Source organism: Rhinolophus sinicus, chromosome 16 (assembly GCF_057876585.1).
Source record: "Rhinolophus sinicus isolate RSI-liver-muscle chromosome 16, RSI-T2T, whole genome shotgun sequence".
NCBI classification, from domain to species: Eukaryota; Metazoa; Chordata; class Mammalia; order Chiroptera; family Rhinolophidae; genus Rhinolophus; species Rhinolophus sinicus.
Genome location: NC_142516.1, coordinates 147,938,761 through 147,962,074, shown reverse-complemented (window position 1 = coordinate 147,962,074; position 23,314 = coordinate 147,938,761). Strand labels below are relative to the sequence as shown.

The 23,314-nt window shown below is 43.3% G+C and overlaps 1 protein-coding gene and 1 long non-coding RNA gene across 19 annotated transcripts in view; one reads left to right on the top strand and one right to left on the bottom strand.

The window, feature by feature from the left end:
• Positions 1-23,314, bottom strand: part of LOC141571018 (uncharacterized) — a 100,454-nt gene that overhangs the window by 36,403 nt on the left and 40,737 nt on the right. The gene's annotated exons all lie outside the window — the stretch shown is intronic.
• CLYBL (citramalyl-CoA lyase) overlaps positions 1-23,314 on the top strand; it is a 232,115-nt gene that overhangs the window by 204,630 nt on the left and 4,171 nt on the right. Inside the window, exons 8-10 of one of the 18 annotated variants that reach the window (XM_088792790.1) lie at positions 2,952-3,152; positions 11,149-11,248; positions 18,048-18,743. The exons of 1 other annotated variant lie outside the window; for it this stretch is intronic. In XM_088792790.1, coding sequence (XP_088648916.1) covers positions 2,952-3,152; positions 11,149-11,244 — 297 coding nt within the window. In that variant the 3' untranslated portion in view covers positions 11,245-11,248; positions 18,048-18,743. Of the gene's footprint in view, positions 1-2,947; positions 3,153-11,148; positions 11,269-12,264; positions 12,412-18,047; positions 18,744-23,314 lie in introns of those variants that run through there. 16 more of the 18 variants (XM_074329486.2, XM_074329484.2, XM_074329488.2 and 13 more) reach the window with 16 other exon arrangements.

Here is a 23,314-nt window from a genome sequence, read left to right as displayed (position 1 = left end):
AAAGGATGGTTTTACTCCTTGGATATCTTTCTCTTTTCCCCGTATAGTATTTCTCCCTCTTAGTATGTATAGCTCTGTATGTGTGTTTCTGTGTACGTCTTTCCTGTTCTTCCCTTGTTTTCCTTTCCATGAATTCTTTTTTGCGTCCTCTTTTTCTATAATTATATCTTTCTTTCTTTCTCACCACTTCATCTCTACACCCCACCACCATCCCTTGCCTTCTCTCCTTTAACTGATTATAAGAGAGAAGTTCGGAGCATTCTTTTATTTTTTGTTGTATATATTAAAGAGTTTTGTATTTTTTATATTAAAAGCAAGTAACTGAAATTTTATTTTATAAAATATGTAAGTCAAGATTTTCTACTATAATTCTCTTATTTTTTTTCATTATTGGTTAGTGGACCTCAATGCAAAAAGGGAGGGAGCTTTTCTCACCACTACCCTAGAGATTAAAGAATTCTCTCTTTTGTATCACTTACCTCCCTGCAGCATTTTGGACAGAAATAGGTACACAATATACATTTAGTAAATACTATTTAGCTAACTGGTTTCTAGTTTCTGACAGTGCTAAAAAGAAATTATTGTTCAACTTTCTTTTAATTAAAATTTATTGGGGCGACAATGGTTAGTAAAATTACATAGGTTTCAAGTGTCGTTCTACTTTTAACAGTATATATGATACTGACCTTTTGTTTCCTTCTAGAAAAAGTGAAAGAAAAATTTTTCACCAATTATTTCATCTGTTATTATCAGTTAGCTGTATATCAGTAAATCCTACAAAGTTCAAAGTGCCTGCCAGTTAATATTTGTTCATTTAGATGTATTTTCCAAAGAAAGAGTAAGTCTGTAGTGTATAAAATAAAAGTTTAACATTATTGGTCTTAGCTGCAAGCTGCTATAATTTCCTTCATTCTCTGCTTGTCTCATAGGCAATACCAGCTTGAATGTGACATAAAATATTCTAAATTAAATAAAAATATTTACACGTTTATCTCAGTGCTAAAAATAAAAACATTTTCAAACAAGATTTCTAGGTTCAAAAAAAAACCAAACACCTGTGAGTGAGGTGATAGTTGCAGAACTCTAGATAATTACTAAAAATCAGTAAATTATACACTTACCAATGGGTGGATTTTATGGTATGCAAATTATACCTCAACAAAGCTATAAAACTGAGAAAATTAGCACAACATCTTATTTACTAGCAGATGTGGAAACTCCCTTAGATTTTGCAATGTGCTTGTAAATCCAATTTTTTCACCTCCGTAGGTAGCTTTCCATGTGGCATACTTGGCTTGATTTTCCCAGATTTCCTTATCAAAAGCTATTTAAAACAAAGACTTGTCTATTTCTGTCTGATCATTCTGCCTGAAAATATTTAAAGATAAATCTTGCTGCCTACATTTGGTGAGCTCTGAGAAGAATTTTAAGAACACAAGTCACCTTTGGTCTCCCCTTTCCATTTGTGAAGTAAGGATGGCCCCCAGTCCACTGCGACCCTCCATCTGGGCAGTAGACAGCTCTGGACTGGTCACAGATTAAGATAATTGACCCAAACAGTCACCTCAGCTCTCCTCCCTACTGTTCAGCCGCCTCCACCTTCCCTGCCAAATTCATTTTCCAAACCTTCTACTGCTTCTTTTTTCCCTCCTCCAGCTTCCTAAAACTGTTGGTAAAGTCCCAAATTAATCTTACAATACTGTTTCTATTTTCTACCTAGAGCTAAAGCTGAATCGTTCCTTTTCAAAGAGCAAAATGGTAATGATGTCTATGCATTTTACACCTACAATATCCACATTCCAAGGCATTTCCTCCTTTTCAAACCCATCAGGTCTTTTGTCTTTGCTTATCCTTCGGCTTCCTTGTCCTGCTCACCCTCTGCTGAAACCTCGGTCCTTCCTTTCACTGCCTCCCCCAGCATAAGCGATGCTCCTAATTTCAGGTCACTTGCATTTGATTAGTATCTCCTCCAGCTGATGTTCTTAAGTTTTTTAATTCTTTTAAATATATTTGTTTTCACATACTGATGCTGTGTCAAATATATAGCAGCCCTGATTCTAGTTTCTTAAAGGGGCGATCCAATCTATGATTTATAAGAAGTTAGAGGGAACAGGAAGCTTTAGGCAAGAGTCGGCCTCTACTCATTGCATCTTCAATAACGTTGGTCTCTCCGAACCTTTAAAGCTACTCTGAAATCATAAAATCCTGTTATAATTCAACTGCTCTGCTTCTCATTGGGCCTTTCTGTGATACGTGGAATGGAATCATCTCTTGCGAACAGCAGCAGCAGTGGTAATAGCAGCAGTGGAGGTAGCAGTGATCGTGCTGCTGGTAATGGCCATCAGATAGAGGTGGTGATGGTAGGGGCAGCAGTTTCAACACTGACATGGCCCTGCGTGGTGACAGAATGGCAGTGGTGGTAGCAGTTGCAGCTTCCATGTACTGAGAGCCTGGTATGTGACAGGCCATTGCATGTCTTATTTAATCCTCATGATAACTCTACAAGGGAGGTATCATCCCCACTTTACAGATGAAGAAACTGAGGCTCAGAAAAGTACCATTATTTCCTAGCAGTGGATCACACACAGCTAGGAAAAGGAAGAGCCTGGATTCAAATCCAGTTGTAGTTGACCCAAAAGCCCATATTCCTAACCTCTGCGTTAAGGTGCCTCAAAATGGGACAGCCCAAAAAAGCAAGTCCCTTTAGCTCCATGTATCTTTGTGTACTTTTTGTTTCAGTTTCAGCTACTGAATACCACCTGAGAATGTGCCCATCTTGCAGAGTTGCCTATTTTGGTTTGGTGGAAAGTCACAGAGGGGCTGCTTGGACAGGTGGTCCCTGGTGTCCTCTCAGGCCAGCACTGACCTGGCAGGTGGACCTGTGCTGGGGAGCGTACAGGGCCCTTCATTCCATTCTCCAGTGATGGTTCTGTGTTCTTTTTTAAAGCCAGAGAGCTACAGGGGAAAGGACAGGAGGCATAAGGAGGGAGCTTCTCCAGGCTTTTCCACCTTTCAGAATTTGGAAAATAAATCCAACAGGCTGCCCAGGACACAGGGTCCCGCCCCCTCTGAGGCCCTGCTCTGAGGCAGGGCTGAAAGGACCTTCCAAAGCAGTTCAACAGGCCCAAATTGTCACTGCATTCTCCAGTCAGGTATGAAATTAACCCCCTTCAGATATTCCAACTGTTTCATTCTTAGGAATCATTTAAAAGGCTTCCCCATCAAAGGCCACGGAATGTCATCTGTCAGAATTTCAGTGCTCGTGGTAACGACAGATTAGCCCAATGTGAGTTCTTGTCCGTGTTGAGTTACTTCAGTAGAACTTTTAGAAATTTCACAGAGATACATTAAGCATCTGTAAATTCTCTGGCCATAGGAGTAAATGGCTGTTGAATTTTAATTGAAAATATTATGAAAATACCTATCAAATTATCAGTACATTTTAAAGTGTTTTTAAAAGGAAAAACATGTTCTCTATTTCCCAAGTCTTCAGATATTCTTTTACTCTCTTAAAAGATGTTTATCCATAAAACAAAGTGTTACTGATATCCAGAAGCATATACAAGGGTCAGGTGTCACCTTTTTTAATCCTTCTTATAAATGCTTTGGAATTTTGAGGACTTAAAATGTCATTCACACATTTATTATTGAATTTTTTTCTCACTGAAAATATCCTTTGGTATTTCTGATATTAAGACAATTATAGTAAGAACTCTCAAGTGGAAACTCAGGATGGAAGCATGTTATATTTCAATAGTCCCCAAATTCAGTTATTAAAATTGTATTTTCACATATTTGCTTATCTGTACCTTACCTAGATATTATTTTTTTCAGTCTCATCCTAAGTAATAATATCTCTGAAATAACAGTTTAGATATGCTAGTTATATTTTTATAAATGATATCAAAATAAAGTGTTAAAGTATATATAAAACAAATATAGATTATTTTTTATATTTAAATTTTCTTTCTAGAATCATCACCAGTATCTCAGTTAACAGCCATACTTTGGGATATATCAGTTAGTACGAACAATATGAGATTTGGGAAGAAAAGCCTTAAATTCTCATCCGGTCCTTCTCATAAGTTCCTTTAAAAAAAAATACTGATTCAGTTCTTGCATCTGTAAATCAGAGACAGCCAGCCATTCCTCCCTTCCTACAAGTGAGAAAATGTCTTTGAAAATATTTTATAAAAGTGTAAAGTACTATCAGATGAAACCTCTTTTTCTGATAATGGGTCTTCCTAGTAAGAGTACAGTCTTCCCGTTTGTAATTTGGAAACGCACATTCCAGGGCTGAAGGCTATAGTTAGAGTATAGACCACAGTTGCTGAGAGAATCTTCCTATTTCCTCCTCAAGGGAGAGTGAACACCCTTCTCCCACCGCCAGCCTCCTTTCCTGGCTCTCAGATCTGCGGATAGAGGGTCATTCCATCCATCATGGTCCCACTCAGAAGCAAAGCTGAGCCAGACCCATCCAGCTCTTAGCTTTCCCATTGTTGGGTCCCCGGACCACCCCTGGACAGAGGGAAAGTGCCCAGAATAAAGGAAAGGAAAGAGGTGGTTCAACTTCCTCCCGTTGAGGGACAGGAAAGTGTAAGTCTGGGGCCCACCAGGGCAGCAAGGACAGAGGGACCCCAGTGGGTTCCAGTCCTGCTTCATAAGCAAAGACAAGGCTTAAGTACTTTGTCGTAAGGGAAGTCAAGCAGCTAATGAGTAGCAGAACCAATGTTTTAAAATGTTGTCTGTCTTCCAGATTGCTCTGCTTTAGGCTAGATTTGCCTCCCTTTCCTCGGGCCCTAGAGAAACCCCTTCGTCCACAGACAAATCCAAAGAAAGATGCAGTATCTCATACTGTGGTCCTTCATTTTGCTTGATCTAGAGTCATTGATGGTCAGAGGCACGGGTGGCTCTTGAGGTACAGAGAGAAAGCCTGCCCCACTCTCGGTCTCACTGTGCTACTCCTAGTTCCCCTCTCTCTATTGACCTTCATTTGACATTTCTGACCTTATAAACCTCACTTTAAAAGTACCTATTCCTTGACGCCCTTCCCTGGCCAAACCACCCCCATTTTGATGGCTCCTTCTCTCTGTGGCTCCTCCATCCTTGTACCATGTACCTTCTACTTACTTGCATTTTAACTATTAGGTCATTTGCCTGAGCTAACCTGACCCCACCCCAGCATCACATTTGTTGGGGTCAGTTACTGTATCCTACTGGAGACTCAGCAAGTGTTACCAACTGACCAATGTACGCGTATATTACCAGACCAGGGAAAGATCAAATGGTGCAGAAAGACGCTTGCAGATAAAGGAAAGGAGAAATGTAAGACAGATTCTATCTTCCTATATCATTCTTTCTTTGGTCACCCAGCTCAGGACCCACAAGAGAGCCTAGCTCCACCCCAAACCATGATTTTTGGGTACTGGGTTCTAGGGATTCAAAGATATGTGAGACATGGTTCCTACCCTCAAGGGCCTCACAGCATAGTGAGAAAGACAGCAGTGTAAACAAGTAATTACAACAGAGTGTGACAAGGGCTATAAAGGGAGGCTGTGTACAGGATGGAAGGAGATTAGCCCTACAGGAATATCCAGAAATGCTTCACAGAGATGGCATCTTTTGTGCATTGCAGCACCAGGAGGACTTTGCCAGAGAGACTAGGAAAGGGCCCTCAGAGCAGAGAACAGCATGTGGGAAAGGGTGTGTGTGTGTGTGTGTGTGTGTGTGTGTGTGTGTGTGTGCTTGCTGGTGGACTGGCAGGAGACAAGGCTGAGAGTAGAGGCAGGGCCGAGTCCCATCAGGGGAGCCTAAGGGTTCCTGCCGAGAAGATTGCACTTGATTCTGTAAATCCAAACAGAGCCAAAGCAGGGTTTAAGCAAATGGATGATCCTATCCTATATTTTAGAAAAATAACAATCCAAATTAGGAAGGTGCAACTGCCCTATAAGTAAATGTCCCAGCACTCTCTCAGTGATACCTCTGCTAGCCAGCCTGGGAGCTGGGCAGCTTCCCCACTGAGCTTTGGGTGACAGGCCACCAACCTTACATCCTTAAAAGGAGCATCATAACCAAAAGGTGAGAGCACCAAGGCCATACGAGGGCCTGTCCAAGGACTCTCCAGGTGTGATAAATTGAAAAATGGGAAAGAAAGAAGATTGTCAGAGCATCATCTTCCCCCATCTGGAGGAGTTTCAAGGAGCAGTTAACTCTATGGGGAAGGAAGGGCTACATCACGCGTGGTCATGGCTGGGCCTGAGAGATGGTAGCCAGTAGAGATAGAGCCAAGATCTTGAAGAGAAATTTTATAATGGCCAACACTGACTGAAAGTTTTAAGAATTCACTGGGAATTGTTGTAAGGGAAATAATTAATCAGTTAGGTGTAAGACTTAGCATCACAGAGAAGAGTGTTACCCTGAAAAAGGACTGTAACAGCTATACTCAAATACTATCATTAATGCCGACAGAAAAATCCCTCTCGTAGGGAATCGCAGTAACACCATCATTGGAAGCTGCCAGAGAGAACTCCCTGAATGCCCAAAGAAGTTATTTGAAAATAAAGTGGGTAGGGAAAGCATTCGATCAATTTATGGTTTCCAGAAAATTACTCTTTTACTCTAGAGAAAGCAATTCTCAAGTACTAAGTGCCAGACATGCAAAATATGTATTTCTCACAGGTGTGATTACTCACAGGTGTGATTACTGTTGTCATCACCACCACCATCATCATCAATACTTTTGCCATCAGATTGTAAGTCAGATACCCCCCATGGAGAACTTCAGGATCTGATAAAGTTCTTGTTATTTCAATGCCTATCTTACCACCAGGCCATGACTGAGGTGTTAGAAAAACTACAGCCCTGGGTTGTCGGTTAGCTCAGTTGGTCAGAGCGTGGTGCTAATAACACCAAGGTTGCCAGTTCAATCCCCACATGGGCCACTGTGAGCTGCGCCCTCCTTAAAAAAACAAACAAAACTACAGCCCGATAGTAATCGTTTTCCGTCCTGTGCAGCTAACACCCATGCTAAGGTGATACTGCCCTTCACTTCCAGGAGCCTGAAACCAAGGTCATGTATAGGAAGATGTGCCAAAGTGATCGACCAGTCATTTTTTACAACTAACTCAATAGGTAATCGCTGAATAAGAGCCCATTGCACAAGGAGCTCCCCGGCAGCTCTAGCAGGGACACAACGTCATACCTAAGTGAGCGGTCCAAACTAGCAGAAACTGATGCTGATTGGAACGGGCAGCCATTTCAGACCCTCAGCGCTCTGTGCCCATCACGCAGGCTGTTCCTCTCATTCTTCTTGTGTTCTGTGGCACCTGCTTCTTTCTCCCCATCTCCTCCAGCAAACTGGAAGCGCCTTGAGGGCAGGGATGGAGTCGTACCCATATCATAGCCGGCCTAACCATTTCTACTCAGGGGGGATAAAACGGAGCTCCTCAAACTTCGGTATGCATCAGAATCATCAGAAAATTCCTGGCCAAACCACAGGCCTTCTGTGTCAAACAACATAGGGTCCAGCCCAAGAATCTGCAGTTTGACAATCCCCTCGCCCCCCGCCCCCTGCCCTCAGATGATTCTGATTCAGGTGGTCGGGGAACCCACTCAGAGCATACGTTTCAGGGGATAAGCCTGGAGCACATGCTGTGGATCAGATAGAGCCAGGTTTTAACCCCAATTCTGTGCCTCCTACCCGTAGCTACAGGGCAGACTTGCCCAGGTTTCTTAAGCTCTTCGTGCCTCCGTTTCCTCAGTTATAAAATGAGGATAAATACAAACTCATAGAAACAACGCAGAATGGTAGCTGCTGGGGCTAGAGGAGGGGACATGGGGAGTAGTTGTTTAACAGGTACTGAGTTTCACTTTTTGTTTGTTTGTTTTATTTGTCTTTTTAAAGAGTTGTAGTAAAATATAACTAACATACAATATTATGTTAACGAGTTTCACTTTTGCAAAATGAAAAAGTTCTGGAGATGTGTTGCACAACACTGGGAATATATTTAGCCCTACTGAACTGTACACTTAAAAATGGTTAGAATGGTGGATTTTATGTTACGTTGTTTTTACCACAATCAAAAAGAAATAGAAAAAATATTGCTTATGCAAATGAGTAACGGTGTCACAGTGGTGTTATGAGCATTGCATGAAATAAAGCATGTCCCGTTCCAGGAACAGTCCCCAGACAGCAACTGCTCAAAAAATTACAGCTATTATGATTTTTGTAGTCATGGTTGTTAAGGTTTTTAACCATGAATGAGTTACTTTTTAAAGGCATTTTAATCCAAATTATAGTCTGAATCTTCAAGCTGATGAAAGTGTCCTTTGCGTTTGGAAATGGTACGTGCGCCAATTTCTCAGGAATGCACTAGGCTGTGAAAGTGAAACTTACCTATCACTATTTATCAAGGAATGTTTCAAACCCTCCCCGCAAATCCAAATAGCTTTTCACAAACTGTATTTTTCTAAAGCCGGACCAACAGAGCATTCACATTTCAGAGGTAGATCCGTGTGCTAAAAAACCAACCATATTCTAGGTCGATACGTGAAAGCAGGAGGATATTGCTACTAAGCCGTGTGACTCCTAACACTAGTTTGCAGAGATGAAGGAAACAAAGAACAATAGTGTTGGATTTTGTTTCCCAGCCTAAGCTTCATAAGGGAAGTCAAGCAAAATCTGCCACCGTCGAAGAAAGAAATGATCTCTCTGGCTTGAAACACTACATGAAATGTTTTGCATCTTTGATGTGCATGTGGAACTCAAAGCAGATTCGGGGAACATGGCATAGACCCAAAGCCGTCATTTTAATTCTTTGTGCATCGTTTTGATTTCGTGTGCATCTATGCTAATGTCGTCCTGCCAGCCTATGATTTAAGCCTTCGCAGGACAGATGTGCGGTTTTACAGGCCCGTAATCCACTTGGTGGGCGGATAACCAGGAGGTCTTTGGTCTTCATCATTTACTCCAATAAGGAAACTAGACTATTGCCTTGTAAAACAGCATGAGTCCCATGCCCTGATTTCACGTGTCATGCTAACCCACGGAACATCCTTGGAACTTCTAACCAAATTCATAAAATTCATCAGGGTCACAGAGATGACCAAAATTAGTTCTAGGCTAAATGAAATTAGGCAAAGGCCAATCTGGAAGTCTAAGTAGTGAAAATAGGAGGGTTGGAAATGACTTACAGTGTAGGATTTTAGGCCACACAGGTGTTCCTATGAATCAGATTTATCGTTCTGAGGCTGAGAAGGTTAAGCAATATAGTCACGCGTCGCTTAACAACAGGGATATTTTCTAAGAAATGCATCGTTAGGCAATTTCATCGTTGTGCAAATACCACGAGTGCACTCACACACACCTAGATGGTATAGCCCACTACACACCGAGGCTGTATGGTGTGGCAGCCTACTGTTCCTGGGCTGCACACCTGTATAGCATGTGACTGTATAGGCGATTGTAATGTGCTGCATTATGGCCTTACAATGGCTATGGCGTTACTAGGGGACAGGAATTTTTCAGCTCCATTATAATCTTTTTTTTAAGACAATTTTTGTGTTTTGTTTGTTGGTTTGTTTAAACTTTTATTTATTTCAAGTGTGTTTTTCCGGGACCCATCAGCTCCAAGTCAAGTAGTTGTTTCAATCTAGTTGTGGAGGGCGCAGCTCACAGTGGCCCTTGTGGGGATCGAACCGGCAACCTGTTGTTAAGAGCACCGCGCTCTAACCAACTGAGCTAACCGGCCGCCCCTCCGTTATAATCTTATGGGACCACCATCGTATATATGGTCTGTCATTGCCAGAAACATAGTTTGTGGCGTATGACTGCATTGGTGCAAATGCTAATCCTAGTGACTTTTAAATCTCTCTTGATTGAAAAATAAATTCTGAAATCATTGCTAAGGATTCCCTGCCAATTTCTTTTAACCTCCATCTTATGTATAACTCTATGTTATTGTGGGAAGTAAGGATTTTCAAAGAGCCCAGGAGATCCATCCCAGAAGTCCTGAATAATGGCATTGACTGTTGACAGGTAGTACTTGTGAAATCCAGAAATAGATGGCTATATGTGCAAACAGACCAGCTAGGATTATGAGTGCTCCGATCCACCTCCAGGTCTCAAAAGACCACCTGCTGTCCACTCACACCAGCATCTTTGCCAACAGGTAGAAGGAAGGAGAATTGGGATGAAGAGCTGTGATTACAGAAAGCAAAAAGAAGTGATTAAAAGAACAAAAATAACTAGCCATTAACTTCAGATTCTGGGCATGCTGCCTCTGTCCGTTAAATTTTTTCTGATGCGCTGAGGGAACTACCTTGTTATCTTACTGTGGGGTCTGTGATGAAGACTTGAAGTTCTGAGACCCAAGCACTAGCTAGCCCCGGCTCTAACTTTTCCTAGCCACGTGACCTTGGAAAATCACTTAACTGCTCTGGGCCTCCATTTCATCTAGAACAGGACCCAGATCACATGACACATTCAATAAGTATTTGCAGAAAGTTTTAAAAAAGTGAATCTGTAATGGAGATAAACCAGGAGATCTCAGAGATTCCTTCCAGTCTCACCATTTGTTTCTTGTTGTTGTTACAGGCTCATGTCCCTTGTCATTCTAATCTACTTCTGCAAGTTTGTACCAACAGAGGAATCTCTTTTTACTCAGTACAATCCTACCTTACATTTTCTCATCACATGTTAGTGTTACCCTTCAATTATGTTACAGCAAGGAGGAAGCATTTGGCCGGTAACTTGATCATACACTTAGTTTTTTCAAACAATAATCAGTTGCCAGAGCATATTACTGTTTTCAAAGTTCTATGCAATATTTCAAAACCTATATAAGGAATTATTTACATTTTCCTGCCACAATTATTTTCTGCTTGATTTCAAGAGTTAAATGAACAGTTTCCAATATGTGTGTCTGAAGTTTTTCCACTCCATTAAAATGCTAAAGGTTTTTTTTTCCCCTTTTCAGAAGGGGAAAAAAAAAATCTTTCCCCTGTAATTTACATTGGCTTTCTCAAAAGTTGGGTAGGAAAGTCAGTATAATTCAGGTGGAATCTAAAATGTTCTTGTACGAGTGTGTCGAAAGGAAGCCTATAATTTCTGAGTGTTTTTTCAGGAAGTTTGTATTCTCTGTTTTCCAGGGAGCCTTTACTTTCCAAGGGAGCATGATCGACATGCCATTACTGAAGCAAGCCCAGAACATTGTTACGCTTGCCACATCCATCAAGCAAAAATGATCTGGTAAATGAGGCTCTCATCAGGTGGGCTGAACATATACAGTGGGTTTCTTAAAGACAAACCATAATACTCAGGGCAACTTGTGAGCATGCCAGATTGCAACCTTTCTCCATTTACAGTTCATGTTGATCATAATTATTTTTGTTGTTGTTAATGCACTGGCCAGTGAGTCCTCTAAAAATGAACTTTCTTCGTTTTGGTTCCAAGTTTATGATTTTATTGTTCATGAATGTGTTATAGATGTGGACTTACAACGTTACAGGGAGATAAAATAGTGGGGGAAGATTGGCTGTGAGGGTAAGTTAGGTCTTAATGAAACAGGTCTTTCGCACACACAGTACTCCCTTCACCCTTCTCACGTTAGAAGTTCCCACATTAGATATTTCCCACATTGTTCATTTGTTCACTCAACCCCATAATTTTAAGAAAGGCCAGCCTTTTAAAAAATAATGACGAAATGAAGGGGTTGTGTTTATTTCACTAGAAAACTGATAAAACACCAGAGAGGGCATTGAAAAGTTGATTAAGTATCATACTGGTTTATACAGATATCTCTAAAAAGAATTCTTCAAAGCTGATCACTGTTAACCCCCACCCCCCAGAAAACAAAACATCCATAATCCTTGCACTGCTAGATGATGACGATGAAAGCCCTCATCCTGGGTGAATGCTTTGGGTAAACAGTTACCAGCATTAAAAAATAAATGTTCAGAAGCACAAGACTGTCCATTCTCCCCCTATATTTCCCCGTTTAACTGTTTGCCATTGAGGCCATTTCCCCTGTAAATGTATGGCCGGGACAGGGCCCCCTCGGCAATAAACTTGTAGCCTCTGCGAAGACACAATGCAGCCGAGCTGGTGCATATGGTCCCCTCCGAGATTTGCATCACATTAGAGATGCTGCTACAGGTCGTATGGGTGGTGTGGTTAACGGGCTTAGTAAAGCTGTTTTGAAGAGGTTAACCCAGCTTGTAGGAAGGGTAAATAAACATAACAACCAGCCATTCTTCCCTATTCAGCATGTGCTCTTATATTGAAGGCTAAAGGGTATTGAAGCTGCGAAGGATCAACTTGTGTTTGCCAGAGGACGCCAATGAAATTTGAAACACCAACAATCAGAGATTTTGTTTCTGCTCCTCATTAAATCATGAGCTTTTGTGTTGAGACTCTGGACGACTGTTCTTTAAGAAATTAACAGAATGGGAAGTTTTAAACTCTACACCAACCTTTTCATGACCTACACAGCAGCAAGGCTGCTACTCTTAGACAAACACCGCAGGGAAGGCTGTTCTGTTTATTTAAATTTGTAAATAGAAAACAGTTGTTTTTTATCTTCAGTTTTCGCCTCCTTCTATGCCCTTTTTGTTTATTTCCTACGCGGCCCCTACTATGTATCCCAACAAGGGGTCTACTTTCCCCCTACCTCTTCCATTCCTACAGGAAGCCCAAGAGGGGAGTAGAATTGAAGTTATATACAAGGAAAGGCACTGTGGAATCAAACCAAAGAGGGAGGGTCCCATACGCCATCACGCAACACCCACCCACCCACAGCTGGGCAGGAAGTGCACAATCCAGTTCTGACAGGCCAGCAGATGAACCTGACCCAGGCAGGATGGTTCTGGGGAAACACATTCTTGAGACACCAACTAATATTCCCAAACATGGGATGTGAGGAGACAGCTCTCAAACTGAGAAGATGTGCCAGGCTGGGGTACTGGCCTGCCTTGGGCAATATCTCCCCTCCTTGGGGCACCCCCTTCACCCACTCAAGAGCACTGTCACCCTTCACCTTAGTCACCCTGTGCTGCCTCAGAGGTAGCTGGAAAGGAAGGTAGCCCCATCCTCATGGGGAGGGGCTAGAGGGAGAAAGATGGCATCTCAACCAACTTCCGAGATGATTGTCCTCCAGCCAAACTGGGCTTCAGGACTGCGGACAGGGGCAGTGCGTTGCAGTTACAGGAGAAGCAGCCCCCACCCCATCCCGCTGTAGGGGTTGTGCCCACCTATGCCAGTCGTCAGGTGTTCACAAGGGTCATCCAGGACCATAGGTGTCCCACAGTCAGACCTGTGTATTTAAAATGCAGAAACACAGGAGGACTGCTCAGAAGACAAAGACCTCCTCTCCTTCTGACCTGTCTCACACACAGACACTCCCTCAGGGTGCTAAATGTATAGGCAGGACCTGTCTTAAAGAAAAAATAAAAACCTTCCTTCATCTTTCCCCATAGGCAACCGCACTTCAACCCAAGTGTCCTTGCCGCTCTCTGTGTTGGTCCAGATAACCCCTCCAGGCTTTGGCAGGACGAAAGGGCAGATGTTCTAGTCTCCACCCCAGTTACACAGGCAACCCCCAAGCTCTACAGGTGGGCCTCAAGCCCCTGAGCTCACCGACAGCCAAAGCCTCCCTCTAAGGGCACCTCTGGTGCCAGGGTGAAGGCATTTGGACCTCGGGAAAAGCCATCCCTTCAGCCCCGTCTCTGGGAGGTGCAAGAGCCTGGGTGTGGCTAGGCCTCCCCTCCCCCATCACCAACAGGCCTGTGGGGTCCTAGGTCCCTGACCATGTTGGACCAGTCACCATGCCCTTTATCACAAAACCTCGTTGTTCAAATAAAACCACCTTGTTGTTTAAGACTCTCCAAGCGTCAGATTTATCGTCTTCCTCATAACCCCTGGTCCTGATTATGGTAGCATCATGACAGTGGGACCCAGTAGAGCCGAAAATCTACACCAAGTTCCCACTCGGGGTAGAGACCCTAATCAGAGCCCCAGAAGAGCGTTTAGTCAGGGTCAGAAACCCGTTGTGCCTCATTTCTTAAAGAACAAAATTCCAGGACAGGAGGTGCTGGGAGACCAGAGGTATCACCGCTGTTTTCCCACCTGCATCTCTGTGGAGCCATGGGAGGGGGCTGGTATCACAGCGAAGGTGGGAGGGCTGGAAGGCGGGCAGGGTGAGCTGCTCCCACTTGACATGATGGCAATGCCCAACCTGGGGGATTCCTCTGAGCTAGGAATGGACCACAAGAAGAGGACTTTGCAGTAATCTGATTAATTAAAAACCATACCTGTTTATATTTTGTGTAGCTCATCACAAGCCACTGCACCACATCACCCCCCTTTTATTAACTCTTGGGGGCTAAATTATGGGCAACACTATTAAAACATTATCAGAACTAATGAGAAACAATTACTTAGAAAATGAGCCAGGACAAGATTGAGTTGAGAACATCAGTGGTGATCACTGCAGATTAGTTGAATAAATCATCAGGTGCAAAGCAAGACTGACTGTATGTATGCAAAGCCCTGTCACGGGAAAATGAAATTGAGACCTTTTTTTTGCATAATTTTTTCATTAATCTCAATAGGACCCGTGTGGTGTAGATTGTTTTATTCCCCTAATACCTTGCCTGAGGGGGGGTGTCCAATAATGTCTTCATTGTTTTTACTGAGGTCTTAATGACAATCTGTGACAACCTCATTTTAATGTATAGAGGATTATATCAATACAACCATGTTTTATTGAAATGGTGAGGCAAACTCCGGTGGAGTCAGGCACTGTCCTGGGAGCACAGGTTGGGAAGTTCCTGGGCATCTATCTGGGAACTGGTCCCTTCAGATTTCCAAGTGTTTTATCACAGGCTGTCCTTCCGTCCTCTCCTCCAGGAATGGGCTGGGAAAAGTGTCCTCAAAAACGAAGGCTTCACGGCTTCCAATTTGAATTTGAAAGTAACTCGTTGCCTGGCACATTTTGCTGGGTAAATGGAGCAGACTTTTTTTCTGTCTCTTTTCCCCCCTTTTATTTCCCCTTTTCTAGACTATGCGTGTTATTATTATCATTAACACCTTTGCTCCAAAATAGTTTTGCGGGAGTTCGGGAAACTGACTCACCTTGGAAACACTGATTTTCCAATGATGTCTTTAGAAGTGGAAAAAGAATACACGCTTTTTTATTTGAAGTACATTCTGCTTTTACGACTTCCGTTTATCTTGGAAAGCTAAATGTCTTCCGTGGGTTTTATTATTATTATTATTATTATTATTATTATTATTACCTCTAGTACTTGGAAGGCAATCGGTGGTATGATACAGGTTATGGGGTTACCAGCAGGATCTTGTGTATGTGAATGCTGGCGGGAGTCCCCGAGCGGGTCTGTAACCTCAGGGGTTCGGCCACTGGCTCGGGGTCACTGTCCTCCCAGCCCAGGCGCCCTCCCCCAAGAGGGTTTCAGATGCAACTTAGGGGGAAAGTAATTAGCTGACCGCAACATTTAAACGTGAAAACCTTAGCCTGTCTGTCTTTCTGCGCTTTATTTTAAATCGGGGTGGGCGTGGAGGACTAAAAGAGCGAACGAAATGGAAAATAAATGACTTTCAAATACCTAGCTTCGTACCTGAAAACTTGCAAGGTGGGACCGGGCAGCTTTTTGCTGTTCTGTGACGGGTGATTTTGTTGTGATTGGAAGTTTGTTTGTATTCCAGCAATTATTTGGCAGCAGATTTCCTTCCGAATCAATAAGAATTGCCAAGGACATAAAGAAAGGGACGTGTAGGAAGGAACCGAAATCCTCCTTAGCCCCTTTTGTGGTCGTTGTTTGCGGCCGATGGAACCCAGGGTCAGCTTAGCGAGCCGAAGCCTGCAGATTTTTTTTTGTTTCTGTTTTTTAACAGAATCTTTTGGGATTTGTTTGTCGCTCGCACCCTTCCTTTTTCAATTTCAGTTTGTTCCCCCCACGTTGTAAGTGACCGGTTCGGTTCTGTTCGCTGCTTCCGGCGAGGCAGGTCGGAAGGACGTGCGCCCGCGGGGCCGGGACACGCCGAGCCCGAGGCCCCCGCCGCCCGCGCCCCCCGAGGCCCGAGGTCGCGGAGCACCGTGCGGAGAACGCGGGCCCGGCGGGCACCGACCGCACCCGCGGGGGCCGCTCCCAGCGCAGCGGCGGTCGGGGCGGCGGGTGGGGCAGAGGCAGGAGCCCGGTGGGCCCGGACTGCGGCCCGGCTCTCCCGCCCGCCGCGGCCGCCCGGAGCCCGCGAGCCTGTCGCGCAGCCCCACTGTAATGGTGGCAGATCAAAGGTTGCCCCGTGTCCCCGCGGAGTCCGGGACAATCCTGCGCCTTTGTGCGCTGTTGCTAGGCGCCGGGGAAACTAAGAGAAAGTGTCAGGAGCATGTTAATCAGACTCGTTACAGTGTAACAATAACGTCTCTCTCGGGTCTCCCAGGCCCGCAGAACCCCCGGCGCACCCCGCACACAGGCCCGACACCTGCGCGGGGCCCTCGCGCCCTCCCTGGGGACCCACGGGCCCTTGTGTCTTTCCAGCCCCAAAGTTGGCGCCTGGGTCAGGCGCAAGAACGAGGACCTAGGGCCCGTGCAAGCGACAGGCACATCTCCGGGGTCCTGTTCTCCTCGGCCGGAGCCCCGCGCCCTCAGTCTGCTCCGGCTCAGAGCCAGGTCCATGGGATTCACGGCCCGAGGGACTTACGGAGGAGCCGGGTCCCCTTGCTTTCCAATCGTGGAGTTGAATTGCCCAGGTTATTCAAACATGGTATTGGCAATCAAGAGGAAAATGAACATTCTGTTCCGGACAGCTTTTGGTTGGAGAGTTTCTTCAAAAACCTCTAAAATCAACTTTGCCGATTTTCCTTTCAAATCCATAGAGGATACTTTAAGTGATGATCCCGAGTTTAAAAAACAAGAACCTTGCTGAAAGATTTCTCTGAACTTTTTCGTGAAAATCACTTCATTCATTCATTTATTCATTCAACAAACATCTGTTGAGCCCAACTAGGTGCCAGGGAGCTAGTCTGGAAGTCTAGTACTGGTTCTGGGTGCACTTTTAAAATTAAGATGCTCTTGTGTGAAGTCAAAGGAGCAAAGGCGTAAAATAAGGTTAGATGCCATAACCAAAAGAAATGCCATTCATCCGCTACAATAGTGATAATAACAAGAGGTGCGAATTAAGAATTTAACAGGTTTGAAAAACTACACACCATATGCTTTGAAAACCATCCACGTTTCCACCTATTTTATCTTCTCTCTCCTTCTTTTGGTCCATAGGAGCTCAGCCAGGCTGCAGTCCTGCAGCCAGAGTCCTGGCTGAGGTCTGAGGAGTAAACTCAGCCCTTCTGTGTGTTTGTAAACAGCCTGTCAGCCTTGTGAAGGGAACAAACACTCTGCCTCCTCTTAGACTTACAAAGAGAACTGCAAATCTGTGCTCAGGCTTAGGGCAGAATTTGGCCAAATTGAGGTGCTTTTCTCCAATGAGTTCTTGTTCAGGAATCAACCCATTCAGGAAGGTCAGAGGGGACCACACTTCCAGGGTATAATTGCTGAACCCTAAGTCAAAGACAAAGCTTTCTGTTACCAGGAGAAGCAGAAAACTCACTCTCAAGTCACCTGTGCCTACCTATAGACAGAGGGGGAATCCTGTTAGACTTCTCCATTGGTCAAAGTTAATCTTTCTAATACTGTGTGTGTAACACGTACACATAGAAAACTGGACATGGTCCCAGAGATTAGTCTGAGCCCTGGAAGGAACTTTAGTGATTCCCTTCATTACAGAAATGAGAGAGCTGATATACTAAAAACTCCATCTTATGAAAAACAAGAGAGACCAAACAACTATCTCATGATGTTAAAATGTCTAGCTAAAGGGGAGAAATTCGATGCAAAGGAACTTGATTTTATGGTCCACATAATGCCAAATAGCTGTTTTGGCTGGGCTTTGTTTTGTTTTTAAATAATGAATCAAATTGCCTTAGTTATTCAGACACAGCAAAAGAATTAAGAGAAAAATGAACATTCCATTTCAGATAGCTTTACGGTGGAGAATTCCTTCAGAAGACTGCACACTCTAGGCATCTGGCTTAATTTATTATTATTATTTTTAATGGGCTCCTTTGAGTTCCATGGAAGGAAGAATATAAAAACCAACATGAACTTCTTCTGGGAAAACTGTGTTAATAACCCAAACTCCCAAATGAGGAAAGGAGCACGTCAGTTTCTTCCATTGGGTTTCCAGGGAGTGGAATTCCTGCAGCAGCTTGCATGAGAGCTCTGTGATGCTTCTTACAGTCTGGAATGAGGGAGCTCCAGCCACTGTGAGCCCCACCAGCATTTCCGTACCAGTGACGCTTTGCCTCCATCAAAGGGCCCTGGCCACCATGCAGCCGGACATGCCTGGTTGCAGCGCCGGACACTCTTTCGCAAAGCCTTTGTACAAGCTCTCTCCATCGTACCCAACAAACTCCTAAGCATTCTTCAAGACACACCTGAAGGCCACTTCTGTGAGTTCTGCCCAACTCCCCAGACACAATTTGCTGGCCCTCCCCTAGTCCTTCCATTGTATTGGATTGTACTGTTGTAGTATTTTTTGTCTGTGTATCCCCAAAATAATGTGGATCCTTGAATATTAGGCCATTGTCAATCATCTCTCAATCCCTCTCCTGCTTATCTCTCACCCCCAGCAAGAACTAGCTAAAAGTGTGTTCATTAAAATTAAGAACTGAGTCTTTCCTCTTTGTTTTCGATCCTGGCTTTACGATTGTTATATTCAGACAAGTCATTTATTCTCTCTGAGTATCAGTTTTGTCAACTATAAGAATATTACCTAACGAAGAGTCACTATGAGGAGGCTGCGCAATCACCCAAATCCCCCTTCCGGAGTCCTCACTTGCCTGGCTGGGGCAGTGAGTGCATCCTCCTCAGCTGGAGACAGGGGCCTGGCCCAAAGTCTCCCCCTTCCCAGGGCAGCCTGCATGTGGGGACAGAGTCCCAGAGAGCAGTTTCCAGGCTCTCGGCCTTATGTGGAAAGGTGCTGGCTTGGGTAGTAGATGGTCATCAGCTGTGACTAGTTGGCTATCAGCTGTTACCGATTAGCCATTACCTACTGATATAACTGCTGTGGCTGAGCTAGCAAGCACAGATTGCAGCTAGCAAGTGGGGTTGGTTGGTTGGCAGAGAAGCGGACAGGTTGCAAATCGTGTGGCTCCTGCTTCCTGTATCTCCAACCCAGCCACCAGCGAGATTATACTGGTATGAACCCCCTATCTATGGCTCTGTTGGTGTTCCTTTTTGGCCTCGCCATGTTCTGCGTTCTTGTGCGGGGAGTGGGACCAGAGACCCAAATGACACCCTGCATGACACTGCATCTGGTAAATTTTATGTTATGTATATTTTACCACAATTAAAAGAAAATAATCTTTAAAAATAAATGAATGCCAAATAAAGATTTTTTTAAAAACTATAATAAATACAGTACTTTTTGAAAAGCACCTAGCATCATGCTTGGTGCATAGCATTCCGTAAAGCTCAAATATTTCTATCCAGGGATAAACCCGTGCTGCAGTCCAAGATGGGAATCCTACTGCAGCAAAGCTGGCTGGAAAGTGAATTTCTACTACATGAACCCCATTTTCTCATTTACTTTATTGGTAGGTAAAGGAATGCTCTCACAGGAAAACATTGGTGGTGCCAATCCCAGGCAGCCATGTGTATTCCAGGGTAGTTTGGGGCTTGTTGTTGTGGTTGTTGTTGTTGTTGTTGAGAATCTCCTACTGCCACTCCTGGACTATGGAAATTTCTCCTACTCTGGAGCATTCTGACGAGAAACATGTTATCGTTTTATCTAACCACCTGACTTGGTAGAGAAAGACGCTGAAGCTCTGGAGGATTATGCAGTACCGACTGCTGACTGAAGGGGGCTCCATTCACACAGAAAAAAATACAATGTGAGTGTACCTCCTGGAGTTGTCAATATTGGCCCTTTGAGGGGACTTGCTCAAGGTCACACAACTGGCAAAACCAAGACTACAACTAAAGTCTCGAAATTAAACCACTAAACCACACTGCTCCATACCCGAGAACGCCTCAGATTTACGGTTTTACATTAAGTACCCTTCTGAGGACGCTCCAAATGAGTTTTATGAAAAAAAAGAGAAAATAGCTAAAGCGTCTTTTCCATAACTGCCTCCCTCAGAGACAGTGCCTGACCCCGGCAAAGATATTTGGGCTCACAACAATGCAAACAACTAGTCATCAAACCCAGCATGGAAGCTCTGCCACCAGGTAAATACTACCTCGCTGTAGGCCTTCACAGCCGTCTGGCCCCTGTAGGCCCGGATGGTCTACTGGAGACTGGTCTAACTGGCAGGAGAATGCCTTGGGTGGTCTAAGGAAAGGAGTCGTAATGGAAGGACGAGGGAGCAGGATGTAGACCTCAAGGGCAGAGGTTGTAGTAACTGAGCTGTGTTTGCTCCCTGGGCCTCCTCTTGGCTCCGCCCTCACTCCTGCGGCCCCATCCCCATGGCTTTCATCAGTCTATGTATTACACATAGCTCATTCTCTCTTTCCTCTGTCTACTGTTGTCCGCTTCCACTTCCCTTTTCCTGTTTCTTATTTTACCTTCGTTTATCTCCTCACAATTCCAAAAGCAAAATTAACAAAAATATAAGAAAAAAAAATTTTTTTCTTAAATTCTGTAGGCTCCATGTTGTCCTTCAATCTAGTTGTGGAGGGTGCAGCTCAGCTCCAAGTCCAGTCGTTGTTTTCAATCTTTAGTTACAGGAGGCTCAGCCCACCATCCCATGGAGGGAATTGAACCCACAACCTTGTTGTTGAGGGCAACCTTGTTGAGAGCTCCGGCTCTAACCAATTGAGCCATCCAGCCGCCACTCAATAAGCTCAGCGGCAGCTCGTTGTCTTCAATCTAGTTGTAGAGGGCACAGCTCACTGGCCCGTGTGGGAATCGAATTGGCAATCCTGTTGTTCAGAGCTCGTGTTCTAACCAACTGAGCCACCTGGCTGCCCCTGTAAAAAAAATGTTTTCCTAATTCTGTGTCCATGTTTTGGAAGTAAATCTAGTGTCTTAAGTTGTCAGTGGCTTGCAGGATGCTTCACAGTCCTTCATTTACTATGAACTTGGCACAGGAAGTTTATTAGCCCATTTTACTGCAGAGAGCCTGAGTGCAGAGGCCCGACCGCTCATACTGTACTTTGGGAATCAAAGTAGAAATGTCAATGAGGCTGCTAATTATTCAGTAAATTACAGATTGCTGCCAAAGCTGCTATTCCTAATGTCCTCCATTTGATCACGCTGTCTTAATGCAGAGCCAACATTCAGATTCTGTTTAAGTGATAAAGAAGATGAGGATCTGGCAGGTCAGTATTGGTTCTTTTTGTTTCAGTAGAAACTATTTGAGTGCAGCCTGAAATTCACAAGGGAGTCCAGAATGATGCTTATAAGTAACAAAGTTTAAGGTTATAAAATTTGATTTCTAGCCTGTTCTTTACCTTATTCCTTTTGGGGGGGACGTTACCAGAAAGGTAACTATAAATGATTATTTATAAAAACAGATATTTTCAAATTAGAATATTCTATTTTAGATTATTGAGGAGAGGACCACAAAAAATCATTTTTTACAACTTTGCTTTGTAAAAACCTTTTTAAAAACCAATCAGTTTTTGTGTCATCTAAGGAATTTTAAATTGTGAAATATATTTATGAGAATATTTAAGGTAAATATTTTCAAAATAAGTACCAGATGAATGGTCACAAATTTGCATTCACTGCCTCTGAAAATGAGCATATTTAAAATGGCTTGTTCAAATGGCGCCATTGGCCGTTTTCCTCCTTGTCAAAGAGCATATGTGTTAGATTAGTACTCAGAAAATCTGAGAGCATGTTTTCATAGCCTCCAGTACTGCGTTTATAAAAATCATGATGATTTTCGGACTGCACCTTCATTTTTTGAATTTTCAAAACTTGTCCCTTTTTACTCTTTTATTTTCTTTCAACCAAACAAAGACCAAAGAACCCCTTTAAGAAATTTTATACATTCCCACAGAGTCCCAGTTTGTTGACCTTCAGGCCACAGAGTAAAACCTTTCTTTTAAGTCAAGCATTCCCCATTGGGAAGTGCTCCAGCTTTTTCTTTTTATGAGGAATTTTAACTGCTGGACTTAATTTAATTATTGTATTTTGTACATACTCCCAGAAGCCCCAGGGCATGAGCTTGACTTTTTTTCAAAACTTTCAAATGAATATCTTTAGAAATGCACATTTCTGATGGTAATGTTTCTTCTTTCACTTGTAATTCTAATCTAAATACCAAACATAGATCTATTTCCTGACTTATTCATGGAGAGATTACAGTCTCAGCATCTCTTTGCCACAGATGTTCTTCCTCAGTAGACATGGGATGTAGTCATCTGAGTCCTTAGTGTGGACACCTAGCTTTCATAACAAGAAAATAAAATCCATCTCCAGTTGAACTACATTTTAAAAACTTGATGGTTCTGGGGACATAGTCTTCAAGAAGAAGGTGTTAGGTGCACATTGCCCTGAAATCAGTAGCCCATGGCTGCAGTCTGCCACCATCCATCTCTGTAGTTTCTGTGAGTTACTACTCCCACATCAACTGCTCCTCCTGGACCCCAGCAGAGGCTCATGTGTGAACACACACAGACACACACACACACACACACACACTCACACTCACACACGAGTTGTCATCCCAAGCTAGTACCGTGTTTACCCAAAAATAAGACCTAGCCGGACAATCAGCTCTAATGTGTCTTTTGGAGCAAAAATTAATACAAGACCTGGTCTTATTTTACTATAATATAAGACCGGGTCTTACATAACATAGTATAATATAATATAATACCAGGTCTTATATTAATTTTTGCTCCAAAAGACACATTACAGCTGATTGTCCAGCTACGTCTTATTTTCAGGGAAACATGGTAGCAAAGATTCAGTATCTTCATTTCTCATCTATCTTGATACATAAACATTTTCATTTGGTCCTTTTGATTTCCACCTGGAAATCAAAAATTTCACCACATCTTGACTCTCAAAAGTAAAAAATACTTTTTTTTTTGTAATTGACTAAAAACTCATTTAGGAATATTGAAATGTGGACAAACATAAATTTTCCAAATTCATAAGATCTGCCCAAAATATTTCACGGGGGTTGGGTCACTTATGAAGTTTCATTTTAGGATTCTTAGACCGCTGAATTTAGGAAGATGTTTTTCAGCAGAATTATCTGCGAGTTGAATCTGATTTTTTAATTTA